The 18496-nt window shown below is 43.6% G+C and overlaps 1 protein-coding gene across 1 annotated transcript; it reads right to left on the bottom strand.

Annotated features, from left to right (window-relative positions):
- Window positions 1-242: 242 nt before the first annotated feature.
- Window positions 243-14679, bottom strand: LOC122832767 (anoctamin-7-like). The gene is made up of 23 exons (XM_044119841.1): window positions 14394-14679; window positions 11009-11054; window positions 10638-10765; window positions 10341-10448; window positions 10133-10269; window positions 10001-10058; window positions 9245-9355; window positions 8681-8846; window positions 8002-8092; window positions 7766-7862; window positions 7185-7328; window positions 6969-7106; window positions 6799-6894; window positions 6564-6666; window positions 5407-5518; window positions 5213-5267; window positions 3594-3691; window positions 2607-2755; window positions 2316-2521; window positions 2115-2245; window positions 1943-2033; window positions 1151-1270; window positions 243-1044 (listed from the first exon to the last, which is right to left on the bottom strand). The coding sequence occupies exons 1-23, from the start codon at window positions 14481-14483 to the stop codon at window positions 835-837; spliced, it is 2685 nt and encodes an 894-aa protein (XP_043975776.1). The 5' UTR covers window positions 14484-14679; the 3' UTR covers window positions 243-834.
- Window positions 14680-18496: the final 3817 nt, after the last annotated feature.

Below are 18496 nucleotides of genomic sequence, written 5' to 3'. Positions count from 1 at the left end.
GAGCTCAGTAAATCTTGACCTTTATGCTCAAATTATTATGAAATAATCAGACATATTGTGAATAACATGAACTGAAATGTCCTGAATGAAACAAGCCTTCAAATCAATGGTTTCTTTATTGTAACAATAAAATTAATAATTTAATAGGTAACAATTACATTTCATTTTTAATCAAGCATTAGCAAAAATACAATAAAAATAACATCACATCTGACCTAAAAAATAAATAACATTCAGAATTTTTCAGTAAATATTTAGTTAGTTAGTTAGTGATGCTTTTAAATGAGCCAAATTTAAAATATTTTAAAAATCTACATTAATTGACCAACAGCTGAGCAGCCGGAAGAAATGAAAATAATCTCATGCTGCAAATGCAGACTAATTTATATCTCTGCAAGTGACCAAAACACAAACATTCATAGCCCAAGCTACGCCCAATGTAAGTTCCCACATCCACAATGCCTGTGCTGGAGATGTAAGTTTTTCTAAATATGATGGTACATCACAAACACCTTGGAATAAGCTTCAGTTCCCTCCAGCAGCAGAATAAAACACATTTTCATTTTAAGTGGTTCTAATTCCAGCCTCTCTGTTTGAGGAAGTTCCTGAGAAGCTTTGGGTCGGTCAAAGTTCTCAGGAGAGTTTCTCAGAAATCTCACAGGTCTTACGGGTTCAGAAGGTAAAGGTAGGAAGATACTTGACCGGCACACTGTTCTATGACACGTTGGAAAGCTAAATTATTTTATATAAATCCAGTAAACGTCCAGAAGGAGGCCCATTCTGCAGGTTGTAAAACCTCCACAGGAACCGGTTCTGATGCAGTCGGGCTTCAGGTCAGCAGCCGCTAGCGGGATCTTGTTTCTCTGGATCCTTTTTCTCTGGATCTGTTTTCTCTGGATCCGTTTGCTCTGGATTCTTTTTCTTTGGGATTGTGTTCAGATTCATTGGTGATGGAATGGGGTTTTCGAACTGAATTATGCCTCTGGATCCTCGTTGACTTGACATAACGTCCTTCTCATTCGGCGTAATTGATTTCCCCAAAGCCTGGAGGTACACAAGAAAATGTATCTAAAACCATTCCTGCCAAACACACGGCCTAACCAAAAGGAAATTATGCTCAAACTAAACTTCAAGGACTTAAATGTTGGACCTTATTCTCAGCCAGCGCCTGTTTAGCCATGTAGTGCTCTCTCTTTATCTTAAGCTCCACCTCTTCTGGGATGTTAGACACTATCAGGTCAATCAGTCGGCCGATGAAGAAGACCACATGCTGAGGTACAAAGATGGTGAAACACACATCATCTTCTTTCACTCACCTCTGATGGCGCTCTACTCCACTAGCAGCTTCTCCATGACACTAACAGAGCATTCAGACCGAACACGTTTCACACGTCAAAAATTGGACACTTTGAAGTCAAACCTTTGATACGGAGCGTCAAAATTGCAACTGAGCAAAGTGTGGAAAGGCTCTTGACTTTAAGTTGTTTTTCTCTTTCAGTCTCTTTGTACAAAGGCAGAGGATATAGAGAGAGCGGCTTGGCTTTATTTTCTGACTGGCCATCATGTCTCTCTGCACTGTGTCTGAGTTTCACCAGATAATTCAGAGGCTTTCTGAGTTTGGTGAGTTTCACCACCTATTCTGGAGCTGCGTGCTGATGAGGGTTGCTTTCAGCACTTCTCAGTTCAGTTTGAGAACCTGCTGATCTTCTTCTCCTGCCAGGACACCAACTCAAGTCTCTATGATGGGTTGACACTCTGTGGTCACCAGCAAAAGTTCAGATTTTCTAACACTAGACACAAAAGGCGCAGCAGCAGACGTGTCCGAGACTTCTCGATGCCCCTAGACGCACAGCCACCATAGACCGAGGTTGTAAACCACACGCCCTGACGGTCAAGTTGCGTTTGGTCTGGATGCACTATTAGAAACTGTAAGAGAACTGACCTCAAAAACGACGACGAAGCTGAGTCGTATAGCAATGAGGTGAAAGTACTCTGGCAGATATTCACCGTTATCATCCCTGAAACCTCTGTACCTGCACAGAACCAATGTTAAGGTCCAAACCTGCTGCCATTGGGAGGACAACAGTGTTAGACAGGTGGATTGAGGCCATTACTTGCAGGTGGTGTTGTGGTTGAGAGGGGCTGTTGCCAGGGTGAAGTTGACGAAGCCGGTCAGGGTGCTGTTTCTGGTGTAGCGGTAGTACATCCGAGGCACAAAGGACGAGGTGAAGGAAATGAGAAAAGCCTGGAATCAGATTTTGGAAAAGTTTAATTTGTTTCTCTCACTCAGGAAAGCTGCTCCTGATCAGACTCACGTTGCTGATGACGGCTATGTGTGAGATGAACTGCAGGATGTGAAACCAGATGCCGATGTCCTGAGCTCGCTCCACCACCGGGCGGCGGTATTCCTTCACATACTTCTGAGCGTCCAAACGGATTTCCACCCAGTTGTTCATGAGAGCGAAGAGAGGAGCAAGAGGACACGCCGCCACGAAGATGGTGATGAAACCAAACTGAAGCACTGAGAAGAGCAGCACTACATTTCAGAAACAACCCACAGTCCTGGAGGATTCTTTTATTTTGGAGCAAACAGAGGCTTTGGTTACCCATCTCCAGATATTCACCGAAGAGTCCCTCACAGACCAGCAGGTCGTAATCTGCCTCCCAAGGAGAAACCTTCATCATCGTCTGAGGCCCCTCCACTCCCATCTGTGGACGACGCATTTTGTTTCTCTGCCACCACGCCTGAACCTTCCTGCCAAAACAAGAAGCCTTCTGCTTCATGCGTCTTGCAGTTTAGTCTGAAAGCTGTCAGACTGTTTTGAACTTGATTTACATAAAGTCTCTGTAAAGTTATCAAACCGATGCTGTTCAAACACATTTCTCCACTGCTGGCTTGAGAATGCTCCATTGTTGGAGATGAAATAATCTTAGAAGCTGAAACATTGAAACACTAGCTTGATGCGCAAATATGACCTATTTTTAAGAAACTAGCTTGTATTTTCATTGACCAGAACTAGGAATGGCCTGGAGTCATGAGTGATTGAGGAAATAAATAGTACTGACACTGAAGTAAACTATAATTATTATACCCTCTGTTATTTGTTTTTTATGGTCCTATTAAATGGCTCCTGGCTGACTCGCCAAATTTAAAGCTGGGTGAACAAATCTCACTGGTCCGTTTTTAAGTAACTTCTTTGAAATGTTGATTGACCAGAATGAGAAACAGCATGCTGAGTTGAGTGAATGACCTGGACCAGCACTGGCGTATTATAACTGTTATTTATTATTATTATTATTATCAATAAAAATGATCATTTAAAAATTAAATTGTTTTATATAGAAACAAAACATATTATGATGCAACAGAATCATCGATGCCATTTCAGAAACTCAAAACAGTACAAGGAATAAATCCGGACCTGAAATGTGAGTGGACATGCCGCCATGCTAAATAAGCTAAACCTGGATCTAAGTTTTTAGGATCTGAAAGGACTCTGAACAGAAGTTTGAATTCTCCTGTCATTCCTCGTCAACAGCAGAGGAATAATTAGATTTTGGTAGATGGTGTGTCGTCTGTGTGTGTCGTTTACGGGGAGATGAATTCATGGACGTTGTTGATCATCTGTTTTCCCACCATGATGACCAGCAGCTCCTGAGCCAGGTCAATAAGACACCCGCCGGCTCCACACTGGAACACACAACCCGGAGAAAAGAACATCATCTTCTTCTTTCATATTATCCGCCTGCCTGTGGTAAAAATGAACCCGCTGGAACTTTTTGCAGAGGTCAATACAATATTCACAGCAGCTTCTGTCCTCTAACATATTTAAACATAACAAACTGGTAGATCCTATGTCCATATGGTACAACATCAGCTGGTCCAAAATGTCCAGGAGACAAACCCAGACCTCTCTTACCCCAGCACCACTGTCAGGCTCAGTCTGAGAACCTCCACTGAGCGCTACAGCTCAGGTTGGTCCACTTCGCCCATACTGCAGTACTCCTGAGCCCATTTCTGCTGTAGGTCCAAAGGACAATGGTATGGTCCAGTTAGGGAGGAGCTACTGGCGCCACACAACACCATCTACTGATTGGGGGGTGGAAAAATGTCACTGCTTGCGACAAACATCACATCCATCATCCCACTAATATGATGCAACGGTAGGCGCTTGGGTTTGACCCTGCATGCCCAGTAAGAGTCCAACTGGTGGTTGAAACACTGTCCTAAACACGTCAGACTATAAAATACCAAACCGCACTGGGTTGCTATTTTGGAAATTCAATAAGCATGGAGGAGTTCAAGTATCTCGGGATCTTGTTCCCGAATGGGGGAAGAAGGGAGCGGGAGATCGACAGGCGGATTGGTGCAGCGTCTGCCGTCAAGCGGGCGCTGTACCGGTCCGTCGTGGTGAAGAGAGAGCTGAGCCAAAAAGCGAAGCTCTTGATTTACCGGTCGATCTACGTTCCCACCCTCATCTATGGTCATGAGGGTGACCGAAAGAACGAGATTGCAGATACAAGCGGCTGAAATCGGTTTTCTCCGTAGGGTGTCTGGGCTCTCCCTTAGAGAGAGAAGCTCAGTTATCCTGGAGAGACTCAGAGTAGAGCCGCTGCTCCTTCATGTCGAGAGGAGCCAGTTGAGGAGCATCTGGTCAGGATGCCTCCTGGACGCTTCCCTGGTAAGGAGTTTATGTCCCACCAGGAGGAGGCCCCGGGGAAGACCCAGCACACGCTGGAGGGACTATGTCTCTCGGCTGGCCTGGGAACGCCTTGAGATCCTGGAGGAGCTGGAAGAAGAGACTGGGGAGGGAAGACTGGGCCTCACTTCTGAAGCTGCTACCCCCGCGACCCTACCAGGATAAAGGGGAAGAAGATGGATGGATGGATGGATGGATGGCTGAATAAGCATTCATAGGCCCTTCAGAAAGTTCTGGATCAGTCCGAGAGTCTTAACCCAGTGGGATGTGTTTGGAAACCCTCCAAATTAAACCCTCCACAGGAAGTCTCCTAATCAGATGAATACCAGGGTGGATCAGAACTTCGTCCTGTGAAAGAAGCTATGATCCATCTAGCCTGCCATCCCTGAAGAGTTCAGGGTTGAGATGGATTCAACCCCTAACATGACATTTGCAGGCTGCCACTTGAAAGATTATTTTCTCATTTACAAAATATTTGTCTTTCTTTCAAACATTAACAATGAAAATCTCACCTCTTCGTTGCGGATCCCAAACAGAGTGTCGTACATTCCAGGGTAACCAACAAACCTGAAGAGACAACGACAAACACAAGCCAAATCTTTGGAGACGATCAAACACCTTTATGATTAGAACCAGAACCGCTTGGTAAAAATGTTACATTGAAGAAGCTTAGAGGCCTGTCGTGATTTGCTGGAGCAGCTCTCACCTGCCTTTGAAGAAGGCGATGTAGACTGGAGTTGAGTAGAAGTTCACAAACTGGAATACGAAAACTTTGAGGATGAACATGTCTTCATATTTGGTTTGAGTGCGATGCATCTCTGAATGGCAACAAACACACAGGCATGAAGATGATGAAGATGATGAAGACTGAGAGGTTTCCATATGATATAGCCTGACATCATCTGAGACTCTGTTCTTACACAATCTTGTGTCAGAGAATCTCTTACGGTCATCTGGGATTCATTGACCCATAGCTACATACATACGTTTTGTTCTATTTCATCCTTACTGACCACCAGAGGGCGTTGCTGAAAACCCTGGTGACGAACACCAGACATGTCAGAAGGAGTCCAGAGCACATCCCTCACTGTGAAGGCACAGAAGATCCTTGCAGAAGAACCTGGCCCAGAAGAAGAGGGGTGGCACCATAAACATCCTCCTGACGTAGATCCTGTCAGTGTCAATGTCTGGTTCCAGAGAGAATGAGGTAACACTTCAGGCACAAATGCTGTGTTAGGCCACATGGTAACATCATAGCCAACAAAACCCCGTCTGAGACACGAAGGGCAGAAAGAGCATGTCGATCTCCACTACATACTCTTTCTGCTGCAGGGCTGCTTTTAAACACAGTGTATAAAAAAACAACCAAAACTGGGAGAGGGAAACACTGCCATCAACAATTAAAGCCAAAAAGAGAGAGGCTAACACCGCTAGCTCAATCCAAAACCAATTATGAGGTTAGCTAAAATGTCGGCTGTGAGTTGGGAGACGAGACGCAAATATTGTCATCATCAACAAAGACCAAAAGAACCGTGAGCAAAGATCAAACCATCAAAGTTCGTAGGAGGGCGGTACAACGCGATTCCAGCCAACAGGCCACTGGACGCCTCATGGCAGTGAAATGGTCCAAGATCCAAAAGGTTGATGCCACGCAAAACGAACCGCATACGAGAAGAGGAAGATAGCTGCAGATGATGTCAGGCTTTTTATCCCCTGATTGACCGTTGTGTTATGTTACAGGTGTGACTTTGTTAGTATTACTACTGGAACAGCGAATGCCTGAAGGGAACGTCTCTGGAAGTCAGTAGGGATGAAACAGAACCCATTTGTCAAACTCTGCTAGACCCGAGAACAGAGACTCACCCCAGCGTGTGAGGACGCCAGCCAGCCACGTGTAAATTCTGGACAATGTCAAGATAATGATCAGGTTCAGCACTGATGCTGAAATGCTGGCTATCGTCCCAGCCTGAAAGAAGAAACCAATTCAAGCTCAGGATCAGAACATCGGGAATGCATGGTGTCCCTCAGGGCAGCGTACTCAGAAATCGGCACTGTCTGTACAAATAGTTCGAAGGAACGCCCTGACAGTTAGACTCACAGAGGAGCTGTCAGTTGTAGTTGACTTGTAGAGGAAGATTCTGAGGATGGTACGGTACAAAATGATGGCAATGAGGAATATCGGGACCACAGAAATCTGCACACAGGAAGCTCAAGTTCAACCTTATATTCTAACTTATGATGGATTACGCTGAAGATGAGGAGAGTCACCATGACAATGATGACCATGCATCCAGTCATGGTTCTGTTGAAGCGTTTATTCTCAGGAAAGTAAGGTTCCTCAGCTCCAGTGATTGGGTTCCTCGTGGTCATCGGCGCCATGGCTGAGAACTCTGGACGCGGACGCTCCTGTTCGGGGAACCAAAGGACTTACAGAAGCTTCTGGAAAGAGGAACCATTTTAGAGCCAGGCGTCACGGCGTCTAACCTCAATGTCCTCGAAGTCAGAGCAGCCCCAGCGGTGGGAAAGAGTGGAAGAAGTTCTCCTCCAGTACTCCAGGAAGGTGACGGCCCACAAAGACATGAAGAGGCTGAGAAACACTGTCCCCCAATTATCAAACAGGAGACCCGCCTGCAGAGACACGAAGGACACGCTGAGGGCATTCAGAGGCAGAGCTGAGCTTCTTATTTATTACTTGTTATAACCTGAGCTTACAGATATGAAAGATACAGGAAAGAGGCATCATCAGGAAACAAGATCTAACTGACTGTAGGGAGTTGAAGTGGCATCGTTAGATGGATTACAGCTCGATTCTTCCAGAGTACTAACTACAAGACAACACAGGGCCAAAATGTCCTATTGATACCAATACGTTGAATTTCTAATAGCAAAGACCAACAGAAAATCTATGTAAAACATATTTAATCCAATCATAAGATCCAAGTCAACTGAAAAGCACCATTAAGAAATCAACACTTAGATTAGACAACCTCTGTACCTGAGGATGCTTCGGTTAGGATAGAGCCCCGCTGTGGTAGGAAAAACTAAATGAACTGGTTCACAGGTACCTTATAGGTGATGCAGATGCTGGAATAGTTCCAAGTGGAGCAGATGTTACAGAGAGGACACATGATGAAAGTGTCTTTGCTCGCACACACCTCCTTCCTGCAGGTACAGAAAACATCTTCTGCAGAAACTATCCAGGCTTTCAATCATTTTCACCACAGACAAGTCAAGCAGCACAGAAAGTGGGATTGTTACAAAAGCATAAAGCCTCAACAATAAAGGTAGAATATGTTCTTACGCTGGGACGTCAGAGAACAAATGTGCAAAACCCAACAGGAAAACCACAGTCCCAATCAGAGATGCAGGCAGCAGCCAGGCAGTGTAGAAACCTGCAGACACCCACTGACTTAACACTGAGGAGGATGAAGGTCATGAACTCTGGGTTAAATCTGCCTTCTGAGGAGAAAACACACTACAGTCTTTTAAAGTGCCACACCAGGGACTCCAGTACTCATCCATGGGAACTCCTCGTCCTACAGAAAGCTGTTGAAGTCCAGTGAAAATCTTAAAGTCAGAGTGGTGAAGGGTTTATTTAGGCCACTTTAAAGGATTAAGGCAAAAACTGGATCACAGCATGGAAAACGGGGGAAGACTATCGTCTCGGTTCCACTGAGCAGTGCGGCCCGGATTGGTGTGGCGATTGCTCCGCTGGTTGGACCGTTACGCCATACGAGTGCAACGACAAACCTGCTGCAAGCAGTGACGTGTTCTGTCTCACAGTCGATGGACTGTGTTGTGTGGCGCCACCCTAACAGCACCGTACCGTCCTATGGACCCGGGAGCGGTGCACTAGGGGTCGGTTGAATGGCCCGGCTTTACAATGGAAACAAACAGAATAGCGTACCGAACAGTACCGCTCAGTGCAAACCAGGCATGTCTGGACTGGATCAGGACATTTCAATCACAACTGTAATTACCGATCCATGCAAAGTAGAGAGCTATCTTTTCCCCAAAATACTCCCTGATGTGGCCCAGAGGTTGGTAGCGCCTCCAGCAGGACCACTTGGACCAGTACTTATTCAGGATCTGCCTCAGTCCTAGAGACTCGGGGGGCACTGGGTGTTCCGGCATCTTGTACTCCCCCTGCAAACAGAGTTGACACTGAAAAGGTTCCTCTAAGCCAGTGGTCCCCAACCACCGGGCCGCGGACCGGTACCGGTCCGTGGACCAATTGGTACCGAGCCGCGCAAGAAATAATTAAATATGTCCATTCAATGTATTGAGTCTGGAGGAGCTTTTATTTTGAAAATCCTAAACCGGATGCTGTCGATTACGTCTTGTGCGCCAACATGCAGCAGAATGAGTAAGAAACAACGGCGTTGGTCTCGATCCTTCTAACGTGCGCATCCCTCTCTCCATCCCCCCCCGGTCGTAAGAAACAATGGCATAAAATGTACAAAGGGTAAACCGGTCCGCTGTACTAAAGGTTGGGGACCACTTCTCTAAGCCGTTTTAAACGTGTAGCAATGTCCGGTTCAGACCTCATGCAGAGGGTACGCTGCCGTGAAGACTTCCTCACTGATCAGACGGTCGATGCCCACCTCGCCCCGGTTCACACAACCGTACGGAGTTCTGGCCAGGATCTCATACAGCTGCAGAGACACAGAAACGTTTTATGTTGAGTTTCTTCAGGACGTCAAACTATTACAAACCAGAAAGATGAGGGACACCAAGACATGCCCCTGAGGAACTATCAATGTTCCATGAGAAACACAGCTTAAGATATTTATTTATTTTATTCACATACGTATCACAATTACGTTATTTTTTTATGTAGTAAAGTCTCATACCACAAACAAGCAAGGTGGTATGACAATAAACATATTCTTGAATTAAATCTGTTTGAATTAAAGAATTTTCTCCATTTCTAAAGATTATGCAATGTTTACATTTGTGTCCTGCTTTAAAAGAGCATCTTGGTGGAAAATGCCAAGAAACCCCCTTTATGACAAGACTTTAATGTAGCACTTATTTTCACTGCTGGAAGCGGCTAAGGATATTTTGACTGTCACCAAAATCTGATGTTTTGACCCTGATAAATTGTAGCTGAGTATGTAAGTTCAAATGAATTTGTTTCCTCATTAGTTCTATTTTTGGGGTTACCCAGTTTCTGTCCAACAACTTTTTTACATCAGATTATCAGGGATGCAGGATTTGACACTCGTCTTGAACTCATTTTCTTCTTGTCCTCGTCTCAGAAGAAGAAGAATTAGGTGTTGTATGGAGCCTGAACTCACCACTTGGTGTCTCTGGGTGGTCTTAAAAAATGTCTCTTTGTTGTCACTTCCCAGGAACCTGCAGACAGAGGACAGGTGATGCTGCAGCAGAAACTAGTCTGGTCCCAGACTGAGGACAGAGATGCTGCAGACCTCTCCAGCTTGTGGGACTTGAACTGACAGGTGAAGTATTCCAGCGGTGGGTTGGGGACGTTCTGGGCCAGCGGATTGGGGAGGGACAGCTTGGACAGGAAGTGTTCGGACCAGTTGGTCATCGGATCAGTGACCACCTGCAGGAGGACGGAGGACACGCTGAGAGGACGTCCACCAAAGGCGTGACAGCTGCATGGGAGGGTTTTACCTCCAGCGGGACTTTGAGATTGATCTCCTCAGCGAAGTAGCAGAGGACCCTCCAGGGGGCGCTGAGGAGGACGAAGTGGATCCTTTTCTTCGCCTTGACGACCTCCCTCTGTGGACAGCAGGACAGAAAGACCTTGAAGGGGACATGTTAGGACACAGAGCACCTGTCCAGCACGACGGTGGAGGCGTCACGATGTGGGATGCCTTCCTCCTCACAGCCAATCAGAGGCAGCCGTTTCACTGACACGTCGCTCTGTTTGGGTTTGACTTCACTCTCAGGTGTGTTTGTTTTGCTCACCTGCTCCTGCAGCAGGCCTACTTGTTTCAGTCTGCTCAGAAACTGTTCCCTCCACTTCCTCTGGATGGCGCCATCACCTGTGCCGTTCTCATTAGCACCCCGAAGCTCCTCCCACACCAGGACAAAATCTGACCAATCGGAAAGCAGCACTCAAAACTTTACTCATGCAGATGGAAAAAGATTTTCCTAATTCCTTCTTTATGAACAAATTAATGTTTTACTAACAACATAAAGCTGTAGAACTTCAACTGTAAGCTGATTTACAATATTTTAATCATTAATACTGAAATTAATAAAAAGTTGTTAAATGACCAAAGTTTTGTAAGATAAATTTCTATAAACTGTAAGGACTTCAGTAAAATCTGTCTCACCAATTCGAGTCTTTCGGTCTCTGAACACGTTCCTGTTTAGAGCCTGCTGGAAAACAACAAGAAATTTCCAATTTACCTGAAACACACAGTTTGCTCTAAACCGGCGGTTTTCAAAGTGTGAGGCGCGCCTCCCCTGGGGGGCGCCAGAGCATGTTAGGGGAGGCGCGGTGCGAGGGAAAAAATAAACCGGAAAAGCTATCTGCTTGCTGTCTACTGATGTGAGAGAAACGTCTTTTACGCACACGATCAACTCTGTGGATTTAGGAAAAGTTGGTACTGTGGGGTGCGGCGTGTGGAGCGGGATCAGTGGAAATGTTTCCCACCTTAGAGGATGTTTTGGCCAGTGATGTCAGTAACGTTACTGACGCCGGACCACTTTTTTCAGTAACAAGTAATCTAACGCGTTGCTACTTCAAATCCAGTAGTCAGACTACAGTTACTTATCAAAATCATTTTTGCGTTACTGCGTTACTATCTTCTTTTGTTATTGAATCGTATTTCCTCTACGCGTCTTGTCGAGTGACCGACGTCTCTATGCAACAGAAATGTAAACAATGGAGGGAGATGCGCATTTTATTGGTGGAAAAACTGGAACTATTTTGAGTTTCTGTCGACAAGTCCGATTATTATAAGCGGCTTTGGGCTTCATTTTTTTAAAAGTCGCTTGAAAATTTAACGAGTTGCTGGTTGCGCCTTTTTGGGCTCGTTTTTGAACGTGAAGTTACTCATTTGGGGTTGGGAATAAGCAGAGACTCACAATAAATCCCAGAATTTGTCCGTCATTAAGGTAGTTTTACTCAGTCTCTCCTTGTTCATCATTTCCAGGATGATCCGTCCCGCTGTGTCTTTGTTAATGTCAAGTTAATGTATTACCTCTGAATGACATCGAGCTTCGCGTTGCGCTCCAGAAAACTGCAAACATTGAGACCAATTTGAACAGCGCAATAAACGTGTCCGGAGTTGGCAATAGTTATAATGGCAAGTTAGCACCGTTATAATTATTAATATTACTGTAAGTGTCACAAATCTGTGCAACCATCTGAGCTGTGGAGCTGCAGGAGGAGCTCTGTGCGCTGCGCTGACACCAAACGCAGGGCCGTAACGCAGAATCTGGAGGCTTGGGGGAGGGGGGGGCTTTAAAATCCTTCTTGGAGTTTTCCAGACAACAGTGGACCACACAAACTACTCACGTTTTTTATTTTTTTCTACAATCTCCTCTTCAGTTCAACCTTATCAGTGGAGACACATTGTTGATGTTACCATTATAAAATAGCTGACAATTAAGTATTGGCAAAGCTCAATGTGATTTTCACAGGAGGCAGAGCGTTGTTGTTAGCAGCTGCTGAAAGTAACTAAAAAGTTACTTTTAATGTAACTTAGTTACTTGCAAGTCAAGTAGTCAGTAATCTAACTAAGTTACTTTTTCAAGGAGTAATCAGTAGTCCGATTAAAGTTACTTTTTCAAAGTAACTATGCCAACACTGTTTTGGCCAGAGCGGGGCTGAAGGTGGAGTTTTTACAACTGAACTGTGACATGGAGCTCATGTCACAGTTCGGGGGTTGTGTGTGTGTGTGTGTGTGTGTGGGGGGGGGCGCAGCAGGCATTGTGCTTCTTGGAGGGGGGCTCACCCTTTCATACTTTGAAAACCCCTGCTCTAAACAAACCACTATTCAACGAACAGAATGGATTCAGTGAGTCTCTGTCGGTTTCCTCATGAAAACTTTGACTTTCTGTGTTTTCTTGTTGGATTTTGGTTCCCAGTCGTTTCCCCGTCAGGTTCAGGGTCGGTGGAGTTTCTGCTCCTCCATCAATGATCAGTTTCAAGAGGCAAGTCATTAAGAGAAACACAATCATTCGTGGGACTGTAAATCAGTCACTCCAGGAATTTATGATTTATTTTTTTATATATGTTTCCTTCAATCAAACTCTCAAATTTTGTGGCGCTGCTTTAGAAATATTCATAAGAAATGTTTCGATATTTGTGCTCATGTATGACGGTAAATGAGACTTTTTGTTACTCGCCATATTGATCAGACTTTCAACTTACTCTCCATGTTTGTCTGGTTCAAAGACAAACAGCTACATGAGTTTCTCTAGATCTTGCTGGAACATCAGTCTTTTTACCCTGGAGATGTTCTTCAGGTGATAGAAGACCGACTTTCCCTGCTTTAATGTGCTGATTCAACTGATTCCAGTTCAACAAACGCCTGTTAATCAGTCATCAGTTGAAATCAGCTGGAATGAAGCAAAGAAACACCTAAAACATGCCGGGCAGTGAGCCTTGAGGACCAGGGTTGGGAAACACTGTATTAATCAACATTTTTAGAAATGTCATATGATTCCTTTTCATCATGGTATTTTTTTTTTTTAAATCAGCTCCTTCCTCTTAAACTGTTTTTTATGTCTTTGATACTTATGATAGACACGTCCCTGATGGAGAAAACAAAGATCTCATCTCCTCACACAGACTTCCTGTTTCCTGCTGCAGCCACGCTAAATCACATCAGTTAAAAAATAAAACAGAAGAAGAAAGCCTGTAGATGTTGTTGGTCGTTGCTATGTGTCTATGGTCTTAGTGTTTTATGGATATGTCGATGCTGCATGTAGATGTTGACATATATATATGTATATACATATGTTATCACCTACATATGCAACATTTACATGCAACATCGACATATCTATAAAGCACTAAGACCATAGACACATAGCAACGACATAGACCAACAACATCTACACATATGACTTCTGCTTATTTTTGACACAAATGGAATCCCATATTCCTCCAATTTCAGGCTTTATTACAGTTATATATAACTATAACTAATATTAGTTAATAATAACTGATTACATAAAATCTTATGTAAGCATTAACTTGAGTAAAACTAGTTTTGCTTATATATTACAGAAAAATAGAACAATAGTTCAATTATTAAGGGTATACCTTTGATTAATTGCAATAGTTTATTTATTTATGCACCTTTAAACAAAAAGGAGGCTTTTATAATTACTAATATGTCTTCCTGTCACCTGCTGATATTGTTCAGGTTAATTGAGATACATATGCTTCTGTATATATGTAAAACTAAATTATAGAACTGGCAACTGCAGTTTGGTTACCAGATGGACCTTTTAGTTACTTTAGCATTAAATACTTGGATTTTGACTGAACTAAAGAAGCTTTTTTTTTTTTTTTTTTCAAAATGATGCCGGTGCTCTCCACTATCGTATTTGTCCTCAAATATCCCTGTTTATCTTCGTTTTCGTGCCTCATCGTCATGTTGAGGTGGACTAGCAGGTCTAACGGAGCTAGCCAAAACACCTGAACCGTCTGGCATGGAGTCATTACATCGTCAGCTGACTTAACTGTACATTTATATTCACCTGATTTTTACTTTTCTTCCTTTCAATAAGCGGTGTATTCGTCCAACATTGAACAGCGGTTGGTTGTCCGCTTTCTGGCGCTCTGTTCATGTTTTCTCACTACATCCACTTAACCAGCAACAACCCCGGCAAGCTAACGGTGAGGAACGCCGCCGCCACTGTTGCCATTGCCAACCGGTCAGCAAGGAAAGTAGCTATTGGCTATTCTAAAATTCGATGAATGACGTCATCACATAACTTGCATATTTGGTCAAGTGGCGTAGGGGATAGCGCGACCCATGTTGGAGGTTTTGAGTCCTCAACACGGCCGTCGCGGGTTCGATTCTCGGACCCGACGATATTTGCCGCATGTCTTCCCCCGTTTCTGTCAGCTTACTTTCATATAAGGGACACTAGAGCCCACAAAATCCCCTGGAGGGGTAAAAAAAGTGTGACCAAAAATAGTCGAGACATTCAGAACTATAAAAGAACTTAATGAAATAATTTGATAATGTCAGTTACATGCTACCCCCGTCACCCAAAGAAGATGGGTGGGTGTCAGTTAAATAATAGAAATACGTAGACTGAAGCTACACAAATAAGTTTTGTATATCAAATTTAACCAAAAGCCTCTCCTTGGGCTGCCACCTTATGGTGGTGGAGGGGTTTGAGGGCCCCAATGATCCTGGGAGCTCTGCTGTCTGGGGCTTCATGCCCCTGGTGGGGTCCTAGGTGAGCGGCCAGACAAAGTGCAGCCCGAAGACCCTGATGATGAATGCAAACTTTGGACTGCGTGTTCCCTCACCCAGACGCGGGTCACCGGGGCCCCACTCTGGAGCTAGGCCTGGAGGGGGGGCACGACGGCGAGTGTCTGGTGGCAGGGCTTTTACCCATGGATACGATAGATGTCTCTGCCAAAAGACATCTATCATAGGTGAATCTCTGGCGGAGGTTGTTTTTAAAAAATGCAGGAATTGATTTAAGTGTGACAGTTTTGTTTTTTATGTTGTTTTTTTTTGTTTTGTTTTTTTTTTTTGGTGGGGGTGAGGGGGGTTAAAAAAAGGGAAAAAAGACATTAATGCAACATGAAAAAATTAATTTACTGTAATCCAGCGCAGGCTCACCAACAGCTTTACGCATGCGTCATTGACTTGCAATATCGAAACCGTGGTGTCCCCTCCCTCTCTCAAAGTACCTCACTGCAGCAAACAGAAAGGGCGGAGACGGACCACGTGGCAGTCTCAGACCTTATTTGGATATGGGACCATTGCACTCCGGAAGTGAAGGGGGCGCTATTTTCTATATTATCCGAGGCTCACAGAATAAGAAATCTGGTTGTTAAACCAGAGTTGGTAAACAGATACTGTGCCATATATTGTTCTGAGACTTTTTCTTGGCAGAGTCTTATATATGAAAAAATAAGATAAAACAATTTAGTTTATCAAGGTGGAAATTTTTCTTCAACTCTAAAACAATAAAACATTTATAAAATCACAATATCAACAATTTGTGCATAGAGTAAAACAGTTAGCATGCTATCTCTACATGTTATAATTTAGTTTGGTTAAGAATAATTATTGTACTGTTACTAAATGACTTATAATTAATGTTCCTAGATGTCAGACACAATAATGCCTTCATGAGCTCAGAGGTTCAAACTGACAAAAAAAGAGAATGGATCCTCTCTGCTAAAATATTTATATTTAATAAAATATTTCTTGCTATCTTCCATGTTCTTTCAGCAAACAGTTGAGACAGAGTTGTTTTTGTTTTCTCTGTAACTGCCTATTAAATTAGTCAAAGCATTTAACTATCTAGCGCCATGCTAAATAATTATCTTACTAGCTAAATATTTGGTTTGAAGCTGTGGCATTTGTAAGTAAACATCGGGAAAATAAGATCTTGAAAAACACGCTATTATTTACTCTTATGACAGGCTAATGTTTCCCCAGCATGAGATTACAAAAGCTAATGTAATCAGCAGCGAGAAAGACTTTGGGGAGATGACAAAAAATTTCAAAATCAAAGGAACATTTTGTGCAGATTGAATTAAGGCCATATTTCAAAAGACATGTTTCTTAAACTCTTTTGGCTTAAGCTCTTCAGTACTCAATGTCTCTGGTTTCTTTGGAGGCTGAGAAAAATCATAACTAGCAGTTATAGTTCATGAAATCAATATTTAATATTTTCATGCATAATTAGAAGTTGGCTTGGATTCAAACAACCAGCAGCAAAAGGGTAGGGTAGGGATGTTTGGATGTTTTGTTATACAGTTAAAACTAACATTTATTAAAAAAATAAACATTTGAAATCACTTTTTAATTTGATTAAAGGGACACTTCAATGAAGCATTTTTACTTCACTTTATTGATGTTGGAGCGTCTCTGTGGGATGCTGCGTGTTTAAAGAGAGAAAAGAAAAGTGATTTATTGTGTTTGAGAGGAAACATCTACTGCCCCCTTCAGGCCAGACAGATTACAACAAGCAGCGTTATTCTACATCAGTTTCGTCTCATTGACAGATAATTATACACACTGTGCCTGTAAGGACCACTGAAGACTCCAAAAACTGATCTAACTATGAGCGTATGAACAGTCCCAGTGAATGGGTGAAGAAAAGGTTTCAAACACAAGTAGGTCCTCACAAACACAAATTCAGGAATATGGGCATACATTCTGTTGTGTTTTAATTTCTCTGGGAACCCTTTAAATCTGGAGCAACCCCAGACCCCTGAACAGAACCTGGCCCTGACTGAAAGCCCTTTAACTCAAAGAAGTGAGGATTGGATCTAACTTCCCCCCACTCTCCAAAGCGTCCCACATGCTGTAAGATGAAGACGGGTCCTCACAAGGATGGTGGAAGCACACACACACAAACACACACATCTTTGGCAGGAAGCAGCTTTCTTAAACAAACGAGATGTTGCACAGTAATGATGTCATTGGGAAGTGACAGAATGTGATGGTGGTGTAACATCGACTAAGTCTTCTGATTATATTTTCAAAGCCAAAGTTCCTGAACCGATCATTGGAGGTAGTTTCTTCACTGAACTGACATATCTTGAGTAGTCGGTATGTAAATATTTCACACTAAACTCAACTCTTCTTCCTTACAAAAACTTTAGATGGTAACTACTTTCCTACTGTGTTAGTTTCCAAATGTCTCAATCCCAGCCACTCCACCCTGGAGGAGGTCAAGCAAGTTATCACACTGCCTTCAGATCCAGTGGCACAACATTTGGTGCAACTCTTTACCAGTCTTCATCCAGTTCATAGACCCAAACTACTTTGTCAGAATAAAAATTCTGACAAAGCTGCAATTGATAGCTCTCAATTACCACTGTCCTGCAACTTTTGGAGCCAAATGACCAGTCTTTTACAAAACTTACAGACATGCCATCTATCCATCATCCTCTACTTATCTGAGTTGGGTTACATGGGACAACAGGGCCAGGAGCAAACCCCAGACATCCTTTTCCTAACAACATATTTCAAGTCATGCTGGGGAAGCCATTTGTAAGGTATACAAGATACACAGTCCTTTTGGTGAGTTCTGGTTCTTCTGAGGGGTCACCTTCCAGTGGGACAGAACCAGAAAACCTCTGAAGAGAGGCACTAAGGTGGCATCTTGATCAGATGCCCAAACCACCACAACTCACTCCTGTTGATATGGAGAAGTAGTGACTACTTTGGGCACCCCCCAAATGATGGTGCTCCACACCTCTCTCTGAAGCAGAATCCAGCCACCCTACAAGGGGACACCAATTCGGCATCCATCTCTCATGACCATAGGTGAGGCTCGGATTGTAGATGAACTGGATGACATGCCAGGAAGGTAATTTGGCTTTATGATTCAGATGTATTGGAGCACAGATGCATCCAAAGGTTCAGGACAGTGGCACTGGAGGACTGGCATTGCCGACCCCTTGTAGAAAACTTACTTCTCCCTTAAAGACCATGTGAAGGAGTCTAGAGGTTGTAGGCTATTGAGTGCTGGGCATAGCAGCACTGAGCGCCTTTCCAAATTGTCTGTAATCCAGCCATGCTCTAATAGACCATGGAGTCTATCTTGGTCCTTATTCGGTGTGAAACTGACCCCCAGTAACACCTCAGCCTCCCCCAGGC

This window comes from Gambusia affinis, linkage group LG06, assembly GCF_019740435.1.
Source record: "Gambusia affinis linkage group LG06, SWU_Gaff_1.0, whole genome shotgun sequence".
Classification (NCBI taxonomy): domain Eukaryota; kingdom Metazoa; phylum Chordata; class Actinopteri; order Cyprinodontiformes; family Poeciliidae; genus Gambusia; species Gambusia affinis.
The sequence above is the reverse complement of the archived record's forward strand: the minus strand, read 5'-3'. Positions and strand labels throughout refer to the sequence as shown.